At 30.5% G+C, this 15771-nt stretch overlaps 2 protein-coding genes across 2 annotated transcripts; one reads left to right on the forward strand and one right to left on the reverse strand.

The window, feature by feature from the left end:
• Positions 1–432: 432 nt before the first annotated feature.
• LOC131844789 (uncharacterized) lies at positions 433–2709 on the reverse strand. Its single transcript, XM_059193753.1, has 2 exons — positions 2389–2709; positions 433–1822 (listed from the first exon to the last, which is right to left on the reverse strand). Exons 1-2 carry the CDS (start codon positions 2543–2545, stop codon positions 1593–1595), a joined length of 387 nt encoding a protein of 128 aa, XP_059049736.1. The 5' UTR covers positions 2546–2709; the 3' UTR covers positions 433–1592.
• Positions 2710–3192: 483 nt separating this feature from the next.
• LOC131844743 (titin-like) lies at positions 3193–13528 on the forward strand. Its single transcript, XM_059193702.1, has 5 exons — positions 3193–3281; positions 3514–4191; positions 6747–6810; positions 6927–12588; positions 12676–13528. The coding sequence occupies exons 2-5, from the start codon at positions 3527–3529 to the stop codon at positions 13107–13109; spliced, it is 6825 nt and encodes a 2274-aa protein (XP_059049685.1). The 5' UTR covers positions 3193–3281; positions 3514–3526; the 3' UTR covers positions 13110–13528.
• The last annotated feature ends 2243 nt before the right edge of the window (positions 13529–15771 follow it).

Genomic DNA, 15771 nt, shown 5'->3' on the forward strand with positions numbered 1-15771 from the left:
CGCATAAATGATGCATAACTTTTACTAAGAACACAGATAATATAATATTGCTAAAACTAAATGGTTTACATTTAGTAAAAAAATTATAATTTCAATCAATATATCACTCTACATGAGATTACTAATCCAATGCAACTGCCCTGCAATGCTCAGTATTATATACTATACTATGTGCGCTGACGCATGGTGCGGGTGACAGTTGCCTGTATGACGTCTTATGTACTAACTAGCTGTTCCCGCGACTTCGTCCGCATGGAATTTAACTTTATTTTTCTAAAATAAAAGTAGCCTAAGTTACTTCTTATTACATCAGCTACCTGCCAAAAAAACTCCCGTCAAAATCGGTCCAGCCATTTCAGAGATTAGGCGGACAGACAGACAAAAATTGAAAAACATGCTAGTTTCGTATATGTACCACATTTATATTGCATATAGTAAAAAACAGCTATTTCAATTTTACAAACAGACACTCCAATTTCATTTATATGTATAGTAGACTAGAACATTCTGGTTAAATTTAACATACTACAGTTATTAATGATTTAATATATTATGAATGTGGTATAGCTGAAATACTAAGTCATAATTTCCAAATCTCGACAAATTTCAAGAGTGAAACATGACTGAAACTGTCACTCGCAACATGCTGTAGCACATGGTACAATATTAGTAATCATTCACACTGATTCATTTCTTCAATAGTCACTTTTATCACTCTACTAAATTACTAAGTATTTTGTACAATTACGAAAATTAAAAATTACTTTTTAATTGCAACATTAGTAACTAGTAACAATTTCAATAAAGAAATCATTCAGTCATATTCCTAGAACATAAAGGCATGAACAAATTATTCCATTTTTAAACAAAATGTGACAGCCCTTATTAAAGATAATTACTTACCTAATTAAAAACCAAATTACTATTTGCTTTAAAGTCATTCTAGATTTAATCAGGTGGGATTAGAATAAAATAAAAAAATATTTTAAAATAGCTGTTCCAAGAATTCTATTTTCAAATATTTTTTATTTTTAAATAATGGTACCTATGTACCATTTGTCTATAAGCACAGGAGTGAAATATCCAGCCTTTGCTATACAGCAACTTGTGTCTTATTACTATATCTTTCTGAATCTACACAATAAGTAAGAAATACCACAGCATTTATTCTATTCTATTGAATAAATTTATTTTAAGAATTAAAACTATTAAACAGAAGAGTGACAGTAAATGAGATTGGCTGGTCAAGGATAATACAAAGCCATAAAGCTATAAAAAATTACATGAGTGTAGATAGCAGTGAGATACTTAAGATGTATGTATGTTTGTATGTAAAAACAAGTTATTGTTCTAAAGATGTATATATTGACATTATAGATACTATGGACCTTATGTTTAATGAACATTATGACTACATTTGTTTGCAACTAATGTTGTCTAAACATTAGAAAACAGTGTTAAACTGAAATTTCTAATCCCATTTCATTTTAAAACTGTGTCCTATATTCTGTCTTATATTTTATGTATAATTTGACAATCATTTATGTCAATGTACTTCACCAGTTACATAATTAAAAAATAAGTAATGATGATCAGAAACTGCAATCGGCTGACTGCAATTGTTTCTCAAATAATCTCTTCATCTTTTCAGGCACGGGTACTCCAGAATGTGCAGGTTTAGGTCTTCGTTTCCAAGTTGTTTTCTTGGCACTCTTTGTGACACTGCTTGGGAGTGGTACTGATTTATTCTCTTTGGGCTTCGGTGTGGAGACTTTAGGGACTGTGCTAGTCCGTGGTCTCATCTCCATTGTCTTGTTATTAACTGAAAATAAAGATAAATAAAGATGTTCTATTTTTTGTTTAAGTATAACAGATTAAATAAATTTAAAATGTCGTAATCCCATAAAAACTATGTTATCAGTGACTAATATCTATTTTATTGTTGAAATATTAGAAACCCCTACACTAATAACACTGTGGATGTGTCTCTAGACTGTACATAAAATTAATTATCGGATAGTACATGTATGTATTTGCAAAACAAAGGACAGGACAAAATCTTTAGTGGAGGCCTATGTCAGAGAACAAGCTGTATCATTTATAGATTAGTGAAATTTTATCTAATATTTTAATAACTATCTATATGTAAAACTTAGTATAGCAATAAAGGCTTTTTATTTTTTTAATATAATTTATTTAATTATATTAGATACATACAAATTATAAATGTTTAGCCGAAGACTATAGTTTTAATTTAAGCAAATGTAAACAAAGGCATAGTAAATAAACGGTTATAATAATAGCAAACGTTACGCAGCGGTCTCAAATGGTAAGGTATAACTTTTAAAAAAGTACAAATAGCTTTTGTAATATACAAAAGGGACTTACTTTTAAGAGCAGTCTTCTCAGTTACTTTTTTGGCAGTCACGGATGACATGGTCTTTTTTATAGCCGATGTCGGAGTTGATTTTAACTTTTTCGTGCTGGATTTAACAATAGCACGCTGTACTTTTGGTGTTGATCTGGTTGTTTCTCGAGGAGCCATTACAAACTTTTTCTATCACTTTTTATGAATGAACTGTCAAAATTTAACTAACAAATGAATAGAAAGACTAATAAAATACAAATTCTACAAGGAAGCAATAACGTTCAAAATAACGAACCATCAACTAATTATGGCAACGGTATTTTACACAATTAGGATATGCCAAAGCGTCTGACATTGACAAAGTCAAATGCAAAGTTAGTGCAAGAAGTGAATATCTTACGTAACTGGAAGCGACAATTGATGATATAATAATGAATAATTATTACAAAATAATTTTGCTTTAATTCCATCTGTATATATATATGTATTTCTTTTATATTAAAAAAAAGTACATATATAAATTAAAAAAAACATGATTTGTATAGAATACAGAATACAAACATTTGTCTTGCAGTTTTAAGTATCTCAATTGTTTCATCCGAATACTGCGTTATGTGCGTACTAGTAAAATCTTATTAATATACCTAAATATGTACTAGATAATATTATTTTTTTATCCTATAAATATAATACAACAACACTGATGGCTAATTAAATTGAATGAAATGATGGACTGATAATATTAATAAGTAAGGGCAACATTAATATTTGGCGTCCATCTTTTAATCTTCTGTGTGTTGTGTTGTTAACAAAAATTGATATAAAAATACTCAAAGAGCTTTTACTCATTTTATAACAGAGATTTTTCATTCAAGATTTTATTCCGGAAGTTATTTCATCAAATTTCCTCTTGGTACGATCACGATTGTTTGATGCTTATCAAAAGTGTCACAGTATCACTTATTCGTTTGTTCTACAAAAAGTTTCACCGTATTCTTTGCTATTGACCTAGGTGCTAATTGGTGTACCAACCTTCATGTGTTTACAATGGAATTCTATTAATCGATACTTTGATTTTTCGCCGTATTTGCATAGAATATTTGGAAATTATTTCGTAAATTATTATTTTGCTATTGTTTCAACAGATGCAGTGTACAAATGGATAGGTTGAATCAGTTGCGGGGCGAAGCGGGGTGTTCTCGGGATTCGACACTGGATACAACCTCGCCGCCGAGCGAGGCTTTCATGACCGCTAACGAGAGCTCCTCCAAGTACTTCTCTCTCTCAGAAGTGGACTCAACATTCGACATTTCCCCCATAAAGGATGTATCGTTGCCGTCGACCACCATTAGCACGGATAGCACCGTCAATGACTCGGACCAACTGATATCTAATTTGTCGCCAATTGTGAAAAAGAATGATCTATTAGATAGCTATAAAATTGGCAAACAAATTGAGGCCGCTAACATTCTCTCGGGCGGTGTAAACATATTTGATGACAATGACAACTCATATGATGGTGATGAGCTCATAATTGATGACAATGTTGATCTTGATGACAAATCTAACTCGGACATAAAGGATTCTGATACTGTTCAATTCAAACAAGGTGATAATACTGAAGTTACTGCAGTGAACACAGAAACTGCGACTGCAAGCAAGGATACAGAGGTAGTATTGCAAATAGATGGTAAAAATGTGGATGCTATTGACATTGGGAATGGACTATATTTGTACAGGAAAGAGGGACAGGAGGAGCTCGCAGCGGTACAGATAATTGATGATGATCAGCAACAGCCAAGTTTTAAGTTTCTCAAAGTCCGGTAAGTCTATATTAGATTGTATATTATCATAATTTTATGGTACATTAAAGCTGTTATCAAATATTACTTATTTAAAAAAAATCTATATTTTAAATTGAATTCTAATTGGAATAGGATTATGTTAATTCTGAATTTAAAATAATATAAAAAATAGGTTTTACAATAACTACCATAGACTACACTTAAACAGTTTGTTACAAAGAGTATTTATAAATAACCATACTTTTAGATAAGGTAAAAATTAAAAAGATATATTAACTGTTAGTTTTCTTAATCCACTAAATATATTTTCAGTTTTCTATTTTTGATATAAGTTAATCTTATCTATGTTAATATTATTATACTTATTTGTTTATATATAAATTACAATTATTACTATATGTAATTGAAGCCTTATATATTATTATTTATGTATGTCTGTTCATTCTATTAGTATAATATATATATATCACAATATCTCCTTTTCATATTTTTTGCTTTTCTCATACATGTATGTATGGCTAGTTAACACATTATCCTATAACATTTTCTAGGTTTGCTGGAAGAAATATCTTTTCAGAGATAAGCTGGCCCTTGTACATTATATTTACATTATTGCTGTTATTTTTTCCTATGTGTGTGTGTACAATAAAGAACAAATTCTAAAAAGAGAATGGATTTTGTTGTAAGCAAAGTAAACTCCACAACTATTGCACTAATTGGAGAATTTTTTTCACTGTTTTATAGGTAAATTATTCTAGGATCACATAGGCTCTAATAATAATAATATAAGCGTTTAGATTACAGTTTCAGACTACATATTTTTTACAAATGAAATCAAAATATCATTATTCATGTAGGTCTATTACAGATTATTATGATATGTCAATTGTACCATCAGTTCAGAGTGCTTTATAAAATGTGTGTATGTATAATAAAGTCAATGTAAGTAATTAAGTCAATACTATATACCTGAACTTTTTGCAAGGGATAATAATTGTAACCTCATAGTGTATGTCTTGTTGTTTGCTCAATTAAATAAATATCTAATTATGCATATACAACTGGTCTGTATGCCACTAATTGGCAAGGACCTCTTTTAACATTTTCCATCTCTCACTGTCCTTTATGTACTCTTACTCTTGTCCATGAGCCACCTGTTATAGTTTTGTCATCAACACTTCTCTTAATTTTTTATTTCTTGTGCTCATCTTGTTAAGCTCTTAGCAGATTTGTTGTGGAAACCTATTGACGGGAGAGATCTCCCTCATTTCTTGTTGCTGTGACTAGTGAAATAATACATGACTATTGGTGGGGAGGGAATTATTAGTGATGCAGACTGTCGACCCCATTGCTAGCAATATATCATATTAGGTTGACCTCCATGTGGTTCTCCCTAGAAGCCAGTGAAATTACAAATTACGGACACAACATCTTTTTCTTCGATTTGTGTGATATGATATCATGGTATTCATGGCACTGTTAATGGACTTAATATAAATATATACAGGGGACCGTATAGAACATACCATCAGTGGGCACCAGTCAGCTGTTTGCTAATCCAATTACATAAAAAAATATTTTAATAGTAAAAAGTATAGACAAAATATTACCACAATGTAGAGTGACTATACTTCGACTAGAGACAGCGACTGTATATTGGTCTTGTAATGAATTTCCACAGTTTAATAATAATATTGGAATTTGAAGATAATGTGGCAGAAAACCATGTGTGTGCCCATTACATTTTTAATTTTATTATTTAAGTGATTTCATTTTTCATGAATAATATTTTGTGAATAAGAATAATATAATATAATTTGTGAATAAATGTTTTATTTGATAAATAATAATGTCTTTAAGAGATGTTTAAAATCATACCATTAGTTATATTCCAAATGTATTTTTTATACCACAATTAGTGGCTATTAAGCATATGCCCCATATGATGGTAAACTATAGCCTATGGTATGAATGCTTGAAAATAAGAGTGATTTTTTTATTACAGCTCTAATCTTCCACTTAACACATATTTATCTAACATATAATTATTATATTTTTGGTTTATTTATTTTTTCTTATTATTTAACCCCCTCACTCAAAAGCCTAGGGGAAATAACAATTAATTAATTGTATACAAATATTGTCTGTATCTCAGAGTTCATTTATCTCCTGTTTCCATGGTAACATTTAAAAGTGATAGTGAATGTACCCATGAACAGTCAACATCCGTTTTTGCTTAGTGTGTTAATTAGTTCTTGATATTCCCTAGTATTTTATATTTATTTTAATGAGATATCACAGATATGAGACAGGTGTACCATTCCGTTAAAAGAAATAGTATTTACTTTCTAATAAAGGAGTGAACTTATTTCAAAGCTGCAAATATTTAATTGTCATTAGACCACATAAACCTGTTTATATAATAAATTTGATCATTCATTATATTTTTAAAGCAAAATAATCAAATACAGTTATTATATTCTATTGTGTCAATTAAGATTGAGTAATTAATTAAATAATTTTACTTAAATTGATTATTTCTTATGTATGAAATTGTAATTTTTAAATTTCAGTGAAAATGCTGAGGGAAACTTAGAAGTTTATGAGGAAATACAAATAGAAGTAACCAAAGAAGTGGTAAGTAAATGTAAACAGTGTGTTACAATTTAAAACTTCATTAAAGTGTTTGTTGCATATATAAATAAATACTACTTTATTGTCACATAACTTAACCAGTAGTTTTGGTTTTACAGCCTACCAAACAAGAAAAGAGTGTGAATAAGAATGTACCACATGTTCCCATAAAGGACATAAATAAAGTTATGAGTGATCATTCAAGCAACAAAGTTGCTGAAAAAGATAATAAGGCTCTTTATGAAGAGCCAACTTCAACGAAAAAGGACATAGAAAATGAGCAAAATAAGGATTTACAATCAGAAACTAAAACTGAAGTAAATGTTAATGGAAAGATGATGAAGTTTAGTGAAGCTAGAAAATCTCCCTTAATTGGTAGCTTCACACCAATGACTTACCACTCAACTCCAAATAAGGAAGGTATTCCTCTTACAAAAACCATGGTGGACCAACAGTTACATCCGAATAGGCATTCAGATAATATAAAGAAAACTATTGAAGTCCACACTGATAGTTCCAAACAAAGAACATTAGAATCGCAAAATAAATTAAAAGGGATTGTTGGTGAAAATAAATCACCAGATTTTACTGTCGTATCGAAAGAAACAGAATGTTTAAATGAGAACTGTAACAAAGATTTAAATCCTGTCAGTGCTGACCCAGTTAAAATCGTACAAAATCATACAAGTAATGAAAATAAATATACAGAGGAGGCAACTAAAAAATCTAATGAAATATCTACTATTCCTAATAGTATTAATGAAAGTGAAATTAATAAACAAAAACAAAGTGTAAATGCTAATAAGACTATTGATATGAAAGAACAATCTATTGATGCAAATAAATTAGTAGTAATTGAAAAGGCTGTAGAAAAACCAGAAGTTACCCATAACAAAGCAAATGAACCACAAAATAAGGAAGATTCGATTATTAATTGTAATGATAATATAAACAATATTATTACTAACAGTGTTTCAACTAAATTAAACCCATTTGAAAGAAAAATTGTGGATACAAAAGAAAATAAAGAGCATTATGACAATAAAGCGGACAATAAAATACAAGATAATAAACAACATATTTTAGTTACACAAAATAAAAATGATAAAGTTACTGGGTCTGATTTGAAACCATCAGTTACACAGGCTACAGATACACTATTATTACAAAAACACACGAATATATCTGAAACGAAACATGTATCTAAAGAAGTGTGTATTATTGAAGACCAATGTAGAGATAATGTAAAACATGATACTTTGATGAAGAGTGAAAAAAAGAATCAAGAATTTGCAAGCAATGTATCAAATGAAAGTAAACACCCTACCGACGTAATTGATCAAAAATTTAAAACGGAATCTTTAAAAATGAATACAACAACAACAGAACATTTAAATACAACTGCAAAACCTCTTATCAATGAAATTTCTAATATTAATTGTACACTTTCCATAACAGACAGTAAAATTACGCCAAATAAAACGGAAGTGCAAGTTTGTAATGATGACAATAAAGACAAAAAAAGTGATTCTAAAGTGACTGTATCTGCCATACCAACCACTTCTCAACCCAAAACGGTTATGACAGATAAGAATGATATACAGAAAGTTAACAGTACCATACCAAAACCTACAGATTATAACCAAACAGGTGTTCCGTTTGGTCTATGGACAGAAGAAAATAAACAAGAGTTTATTAATAAAATGAAAGAAATGGCAGAAACCAAAGTTCCTACAACTAGTTCTAATGGAAAACAGATTAAAAATTCTAATGATTTGAATAGACGAGATGTTTTAAAAAAAATTGATAGTCAAAGACAATCCAGTATGGCAAAAACACAGGAAGGAGGACCCTCAGGTATTCCCAGACCAGGGACAATAAAAAAAGAATTGAATGTCTTTACTAACAAATCGTTAATATTTCAAGATAAGAAGGTAGTTATAAAACCTGAGTCTATTGTAAAAGTTACACCTATATTAATTAAAAACACAACAAAGCACGAAAATATCTCGAAATCTCTAAAAGAGACCCCTGACACCACAACATTTGTAGCAGTAGATAAAAAGGAAAGCACTCAACGAAAGGAAATTAATAATCAAGAATTAATTGATAAAACAATTGAGGGTATTATTAACAGAGTAGTCCCAAATAAACATAATACAGAAGAAGGTAGTCCAGAACATACAGAAAATAATACAGATAATTTAGATGATTTGGAGATAAAAATGAATAAAATACATGGAATATCATTTGGTGGAAAACCTCAAGATGAAGTATCCTCAGCGTCCGATAAACCGACTTTTAAAACATATTCAAAACTAGAAAGTGATAAATCTTTAATTAAACATAACAAATTGCCAAATTTATTACCATTTATCAATAAAACACAAAATAATGCCAATGAAAACGTTATAGATATTTATTCTGAGGAAGAAATTATAGAACACGAGCCAATAACGGGTGATATTGAACAAAATAAAAAAAATGTTTTGCTCAAAACATCAACAAAAGAGAAGATTCTATTACCCGAATCTCTGACTGTAAAAAACAATGACGATTCTAAAAAGGAATCCATTATAACAGAAAAAGATTTTGATAAATTTGCTAGAAGGAATTCTATAACATATGAAAATTGTTTAAAAGTTAATTTTGATGGTGGTGAATCACACAATGTGATTAAAACTGTCGTTGAAAAAGACGTCTCTGTTAAATGTAATTCTAAACAAAATAAAATTGAACCCAGACATGTTGACAATAAAATAAAACCAACTCAAAATTCCCTAACCCACATTCATAATAATCAATCTAAAAATATGTCTACAGCAGTTAGTGTTGGACTATTCTCAGATGTTTCTCATAAAACTTACCCTTCTAAAGTCAAAATGGCTTATCAATCAGTAATGACTGCTAAGCGACATTTAGAACAGCCCCTTACTTTTATTGAAGACAAACCAGTGAAAGTTGTTTATATGGATACCAATGTAGAATACATTCCAAGTCAATTAAATGTTCAAGGTAAGGAATTAAAGTCAGCTATGAAACAAAATCCTATTATTGATATGAATACTCACAGTTCCTGTGATTCTTTAGATTCAGACCTGATGGAGGCTAATGAGGAGGGAAAATCTCAAGAAGACATTAAAATTAAAAGCAGACATCAAAGAAAACAAGTTTTAACTCCAGTTGAAACACCTGAATTGGAACTTATTGAACCCGAAGATTTAGGATTTGATAACTCTCCTAAAAAGAAAAGGAAAACAGATGAATGTAAATTTGAAAAAAATACAAAGGCTATGGTTCCTAAGAAATCATATTTGCTAGGACGTAGCATTACAATAGCAGAAGATAAAGCAATTCATGTTACAAAACCATTTGACATGACAAAGAATCTCCTTAAAGATAATTCTAAACAACACCAAGCTCATCCAAGTCATAAAGATACTGTCTCAGCTATAGACAATTTAGTTCTAGCTGCAGCATTAATTGAAACACAATCGGAAAATATTAAAAATAACATTAGCAGTGTTAATAAGATAGATATTCAATCCAACATACCAGTTAAAAGAGGAAGAGGTCGTCCAAGAAAATATCCTCCTCCTGAATTAGAATCTGATAAGACAAAGAACATTAAATATATTCAGAAAAAGCCTAGATTAATAGACACAAAAGTGGATGACTCCTTTACAGAGGAAGACGATAGTAGTGATGATGGAATAGTGAGAGAAAATTGGACAATGGGTAAAATCAACGAAAATATTGTATGTCCGATATGTAATAAATTATTCAGATCAGAGAATGTTGTTTTCAAACACGTGAAACATTGCACAGGTCCTTCACCTAATCGATCTGAATCGGATCGAAGAAGATCGAGACAATCACAAGATTCTGTAACAACAGACAGTAGAGATGATGAAATGGAAACTTTCCAAGAGGATGTACCCAAGAAACGGAAATCCAAAGATAGGTCTCCTAAACATACCACAAATAAAGATGAAATAATTGTAATTGAGGACACTCCTATTAAGGAAAAGACTGTAAAACGAGAACTGAAACAAGAAAGGAAAATAATTAATAGTAAAACTTTTGATAATGTTAATAACCTTGTGTGCGAATTTTGTGGCAAGACATTTAGACAATTGTCATATCTAGTTAGTCATAAATTGCAACACAATAAGGAAGATTTAAAGAAATGCAAAGAAACAGACCACCAGACTTTCAAATCTGTATTCAGTTGTGAAGTTTGCAAGAAAGAATTTAGAAAATTACATCATTTAGTTCAACATAGAATTATTCATAATCCAAACAGCAATAATAGTGCTCGATTATCAAGGAAAAACTCTGTTGAGCGTAACGAAAATAAAATTGACAAAGCTTCTAACCGTACAGAAGATCCAAGCGCTGGATTCCGGTGTGAACCTTGTGACAAATCTTTTAGAAAACTCCATCACCTAGTTGAACATAGAGAAACTCATGATGGCATAAACAGACAAAAAATTACGTCATCTATGCAAGTGAATAACGAAAAATCAATAATCCCATCGCAATGTGAAATTTGTAAGAAAACGTTCAGGAAATTGCAACATCTTATTGAACACAAACAGCAACATTTGGAAACAAATTCGGAAAAATCTGATATTAAAAATGCAAGAAGTTCTCTATCAACAAGAGATATAATACATGAATGTTCACTATGTTATATGGTTTTCCCTAATGAACACTCTTTAAATAAGCATACAATATTTTGTCAAAGAAAAAAGAAGCAGTCTGCTGCAAAACAGATGAAACAAGAGAGTAATGATATAATTGAAGAAAATGGTTCTGATGAAAATTCTAAACAAGAAGAAACTATAATAGTAGGAAGTAGCGATGCGGAATCTGTACTAGAAGGAAGAAGTTCATGTGATAAGGAAGTTGTACTGAAGCAAAATTCAAATAATGATAACACTGTGCACAATGCAGAACTTCCAAAATCAACAGACAAACCGCCTCACGAAGTAGTAATAGAACCTATAAATAAAGCTATTATTCCACAACCTACAGTTGAGAAAAATGTAGAAAATATTGTAAAAACCATAGACAAAGATGCTAAAACATCGAAAAATCAATCTGAAACGCTTACAAGAGATACAAAAACTGAAGAAAAGGAAGTAACAAAAATTACGCCAAAGAAGAAGTTGATAAAAGAAAAGATCCAACCAAATATTACTAAACGTCATAAAACTATAAATGCGCCAATTCCCATTATAGGCGATGCCAAATCTATTGAATCTAGTGACGACGATGAGGTTCGATATATGCTTAACCCTAATTTCAAAGTTGACATGGACACATCAGAGGGAAAATCGTTTATGAAAGTCAGAGCTAAAAAGAGAAATTCACTTCAGATCGAACGGCCTAATTCTAAAGATCTAGTCAAAAGACGGATATCATTACAGCATCCGCCTAAAGTTGCCCGATTAAAATCGAAATCTATTGAAAGTCAAACTATGCCTACTAATACAAGTTCTCTTGCGAAAAGTGCAATTAAACCTGCATTCGAATCAGTGCCTTCTATAGATTCCGACGATAGCGATATTAAATACTCTTTCCCTAAAACTATCCCCGAAAAGACTCAGAAGTCAGGGACACATGAATCTTCAAAGGACGAAAAGAAAATAAAAAGAAAGCCTTTGGGAGAAAAAAGGAAATCGCTTAGTGGTATTGCGAAGCGAAAATCACTGGGAAAGATCATTGCAGCGAAACCCAAAATGAAGGCATCTCCTATAAAACAGATAAAAAGACGTAAGTATATCTGATTTTTTTTAAAGTATTGATTAATAATATGTAATATCAGTAGTCTTTATTTTAATATTTTAAATGTGTTTAAAGGGACAGCTGAAGCTGAGCACAGATGCGACTGTGGACAATTATTTAGCAGCGCTGCGCTGCTATCTCGGCACACTACCATAGCTCACACGCCACCACGGATACGTAGACGGCGATCACCTCCCCCAGAAATCGACACTAAAACCGTCGTGAAATCTTCCGCACAAAAATCGATCGTTATTGGTAAGACAAGAAAAAGTGTAGACTTGAGAAAATCTAGTGTCAAAAGCGACGCAAGCAATACTTCTACCAAACCAGATAAAACGACTAGGAAGTCAGTTGTTGACAAAAGTGATGGTAAAACACCTGCTCGGAAGTCAGGTGAAGCGTTGTTGAAAAGCGGCGTGTCTTCCATGAAGCCTAGGAGAAACGCCGCCCATGCTGGAGTGCCTGTACCCATAAAAATGAGAAAACTCATGGAGCGAATTAAAAAATAAACTTTACATTAAGTGCGGCAGGACTCGTTTGTTGCATCTGTACTAAAGCGAGAGTGTTAAGCGTTTGGACTGAATTTACATTTCCTAGAATATTTTTTGGAAATGGTAGGCTAGTTTATATTTAGGCGAATCGCTAGTTATAATTATATGTAAAGTCACGCATCACAACGCTCTCAATAATGTAACAGACGGACCATTGTATGTATCATAGGAATATTTTTACATGTTGATAAAGAGGGACATCTATAAAAAATATTTTTATCGTGCGTCAATAAATCGTTGATCTTGTTTATATGTAAATTTGAGAATATAAGATTACCTATAGTTATATTTTGTCAATTTGTTCTAGAGGTTAGGTATAAGTATATGTGTAGGAGAATAATTATTTATATTTTGTTAGTTATAAGAAATGAAGTAACCATTTTGGCATTACGTTTCGTTGTCTTTTGTACTGTCCATTAATATGCTCTATAGATTCATTTTATTTAAATTTAATTTGAGAAATATAATCTCCAAATTATTATATCAGAATATAAATACTTCTATCATAATTCACGTTATGATTTTCAACTGTCTAATATGACAACAAACTAAGGAATATTTGTTATTTCCAATATATAAAATTTTCTTGGATGTGTTTTAACCTACAAATTCATATACTGGGTCTATACATAAATATCTTTCTTATTGGTAATGTATATGCGTAAGAGGATATTGGAAATTGGATGAAGAATTGTGTGTCAAAATTTGCCATTTTATGATGTCTTCCTACCATTTTTTTTAAATTAATTGATATAATTCTTAATGATCACAGGATCTTCCGTAAACTCACTGTTTTTAGTTATAAATCAAAGCCTTATAATACAGGATAGAAAAAAATAAGTTCGCTACATTATTACCAAGTAAAACAATGAAAAGTGAATATTTTGTAAAAATTTTAATGTCGTTTTTGCTCTATTTATAAGCCCATATTTTGTTTCGCAACCAACCAAATATTTATTTTATCGGTTGTTTAAAGTCAATTTATAAATATTTTTTTATTAAAAAAAATACTGTCTTAGAAATTTGGATTAACTCAGTAAAAAAATGGGTTATGAAATTCATTTCTAGCTTATATTTATGGTTGCATAATTCAGATTTGATGTTACAATTTGTTATATAGTACCCTCGTAATAAAGTTCTATATTGATAGGCTCAGTTCACTCTTCAAACTGCCAGCAAGTTTACCAGATTAAAAAATAACTATACAGCTATGTTAATAGACAGTACGCAACCTGTGCAATTGCAGTGAACTGCTATATTTGATAATTTATATGTTTAAAACACATGTTTAGGTCAAAAAGTTTCTTCCTACATCACATTGCTTAATAATAAACTGTATTAACTCAATAATAACATATTTTGGAAAATCGTCTTTATCCTTTTGGTAATTAGATACAGTTTTCAAAATTGCTATTTTAAGAGTTGATTCAATTTATTATTAAGATTAAGATGTCATATTACGTTACCGAGTTTAATTTTGCATAATTGAACTATAATAAATATGTTATACTTGATGATTTTAATTTATGTATTTACATATTGTGTTGAATATAATTTCTATTATTAGAACATATAAAACTAAATAGCACAGAATAAGAAAATAATTATTTGATTCTCGTAATTGTAATGAGAATCATTATGTTATTATACTTTTTAAAAATTAATCTTTTTTTAAGAATAATTTATAAGTTTTGTAATTTGCAAGTAAATTACGTTTTAATTCAATTTTTATAATTAATTTGTGTACAGTTAGCGGCAAACTTTAACAGCACCATAGAAAAAATCATGCGCAGTATATATTTTGCATGAAGATTGTTACTTGTTGAATGTATTTTGTGCTTGTGTGCCACAGAAAGAAAAATATACTACTGCGCAAGGACACATTATATAAAAAAATCTGCTCATTTGTCAGTACAGTAAACATTAAGGGGGTCTAATTGTGTAACGTCGTTGAAACTGCTTATTGTTTCTAATCGATTTAAATGAAAATGTTACGATTATGTATGGACTTGACAGTTGCAGATTTAAGTGTTACAGTTTGCAATTGTAACTGTCAAATGTTTCACTGTTACATCATTTAAGCTTGCATAAGCGTTGTGTCCTCGACGATTTGAGTATGATTCTCGACAGACCTCCCACTTTCCATTTGTACCAGGCTACGACTACAGCCAACCATATCAATTTCCTAGTTATATATGATATTAAGTTTTCTAATATACATTAAATAACAAAAATAGTAGAAGTGAAACTTCAACGGATAAGTCTCTTTGTCTCACGTGATAGCGGACTTCCCGCTCTCTGTGCGGTTGCTGCCTTCTCTCCGCCGCCACCAGCCCTACTGTAACACTTTTTCGTGACCGGAAAATCTTAATGGGGCGTATTAGGGTCTGGAAGTTTCACTTCAAAACTATAAGATCTCTTTAATTTTCACATATTATATTACTGACATATCTTTAATACCATTTCGTGACTAATTTGATTACTATAGAATATATTTTGTGAGTTTAAAATTTCGTTCTATGGAATTGTAAAAATATATAATTACCGTATAGTGAAATGAAATAAGAGCTTCCCAATTAATGGAGTTTGAATTGTTTGGCGCGTCTATATACTTATGTTT

The sequence above is a fragment of the Achroia grisella genome, unplaced genomic scaffold (genome assembly GCF_030625045.1).
Source record: "Achroia grisella isolate CSIRO2021 unplaced genomic scaffold, CSIRO_AGI_Agris_v1 utg413, whole genome shotgun sequence".
Lineage (NCBI taxonomy): Eukaryota > Metazoa > Arthropoda > Insecta > Lepidoptera > Pyralidae > Achroia > Achroia grisella.

What these genes read in the sequence shown, in the direction of transcription:
- LOC131844743 (XM_059193702.1), top strand. Translation starts at nt 3,527, where the DNA reads ATGGATAGGTTGAATCAGTTGCGGGGCGAAGCGGGGTGTTCTCGGGAT. An exon ending in TAGAAGTAACCAAAGAAGTG is followed by an intron (nt 6,811 to 6,926) that starts GTAAGTAAATGT and finishes TTGGTTTTACAG; the next exon opens with CCTACCAAACAAGAAAAGAG. An exon ending in TATAAAACAGATAAAAAGAC is followed by an intron (nt 12,589 to 12,675) that starts GTAAGTATATCT and finishes ATGTGTTTAAAG; the next exon opens with GGACAGCTGAAGCTGAGCAC.
- LOC131844789 (XM_059193753.1), bottom strand. Translation starts at nt 2,545, where the DNA reads ATGGCTCCTCGAGAAACAACCAGATCAACACCAAAAGTACAGCGTGCT. An exon ending in TGAGAAGACTGCTCTTAAAA is followed by an intron (nt 1,823 to 2,388) that starts GTAAGTCCCTTT and finishes CTTTATTTTCAG; the next exon opens with TTAATAACAAGACAATGGAG.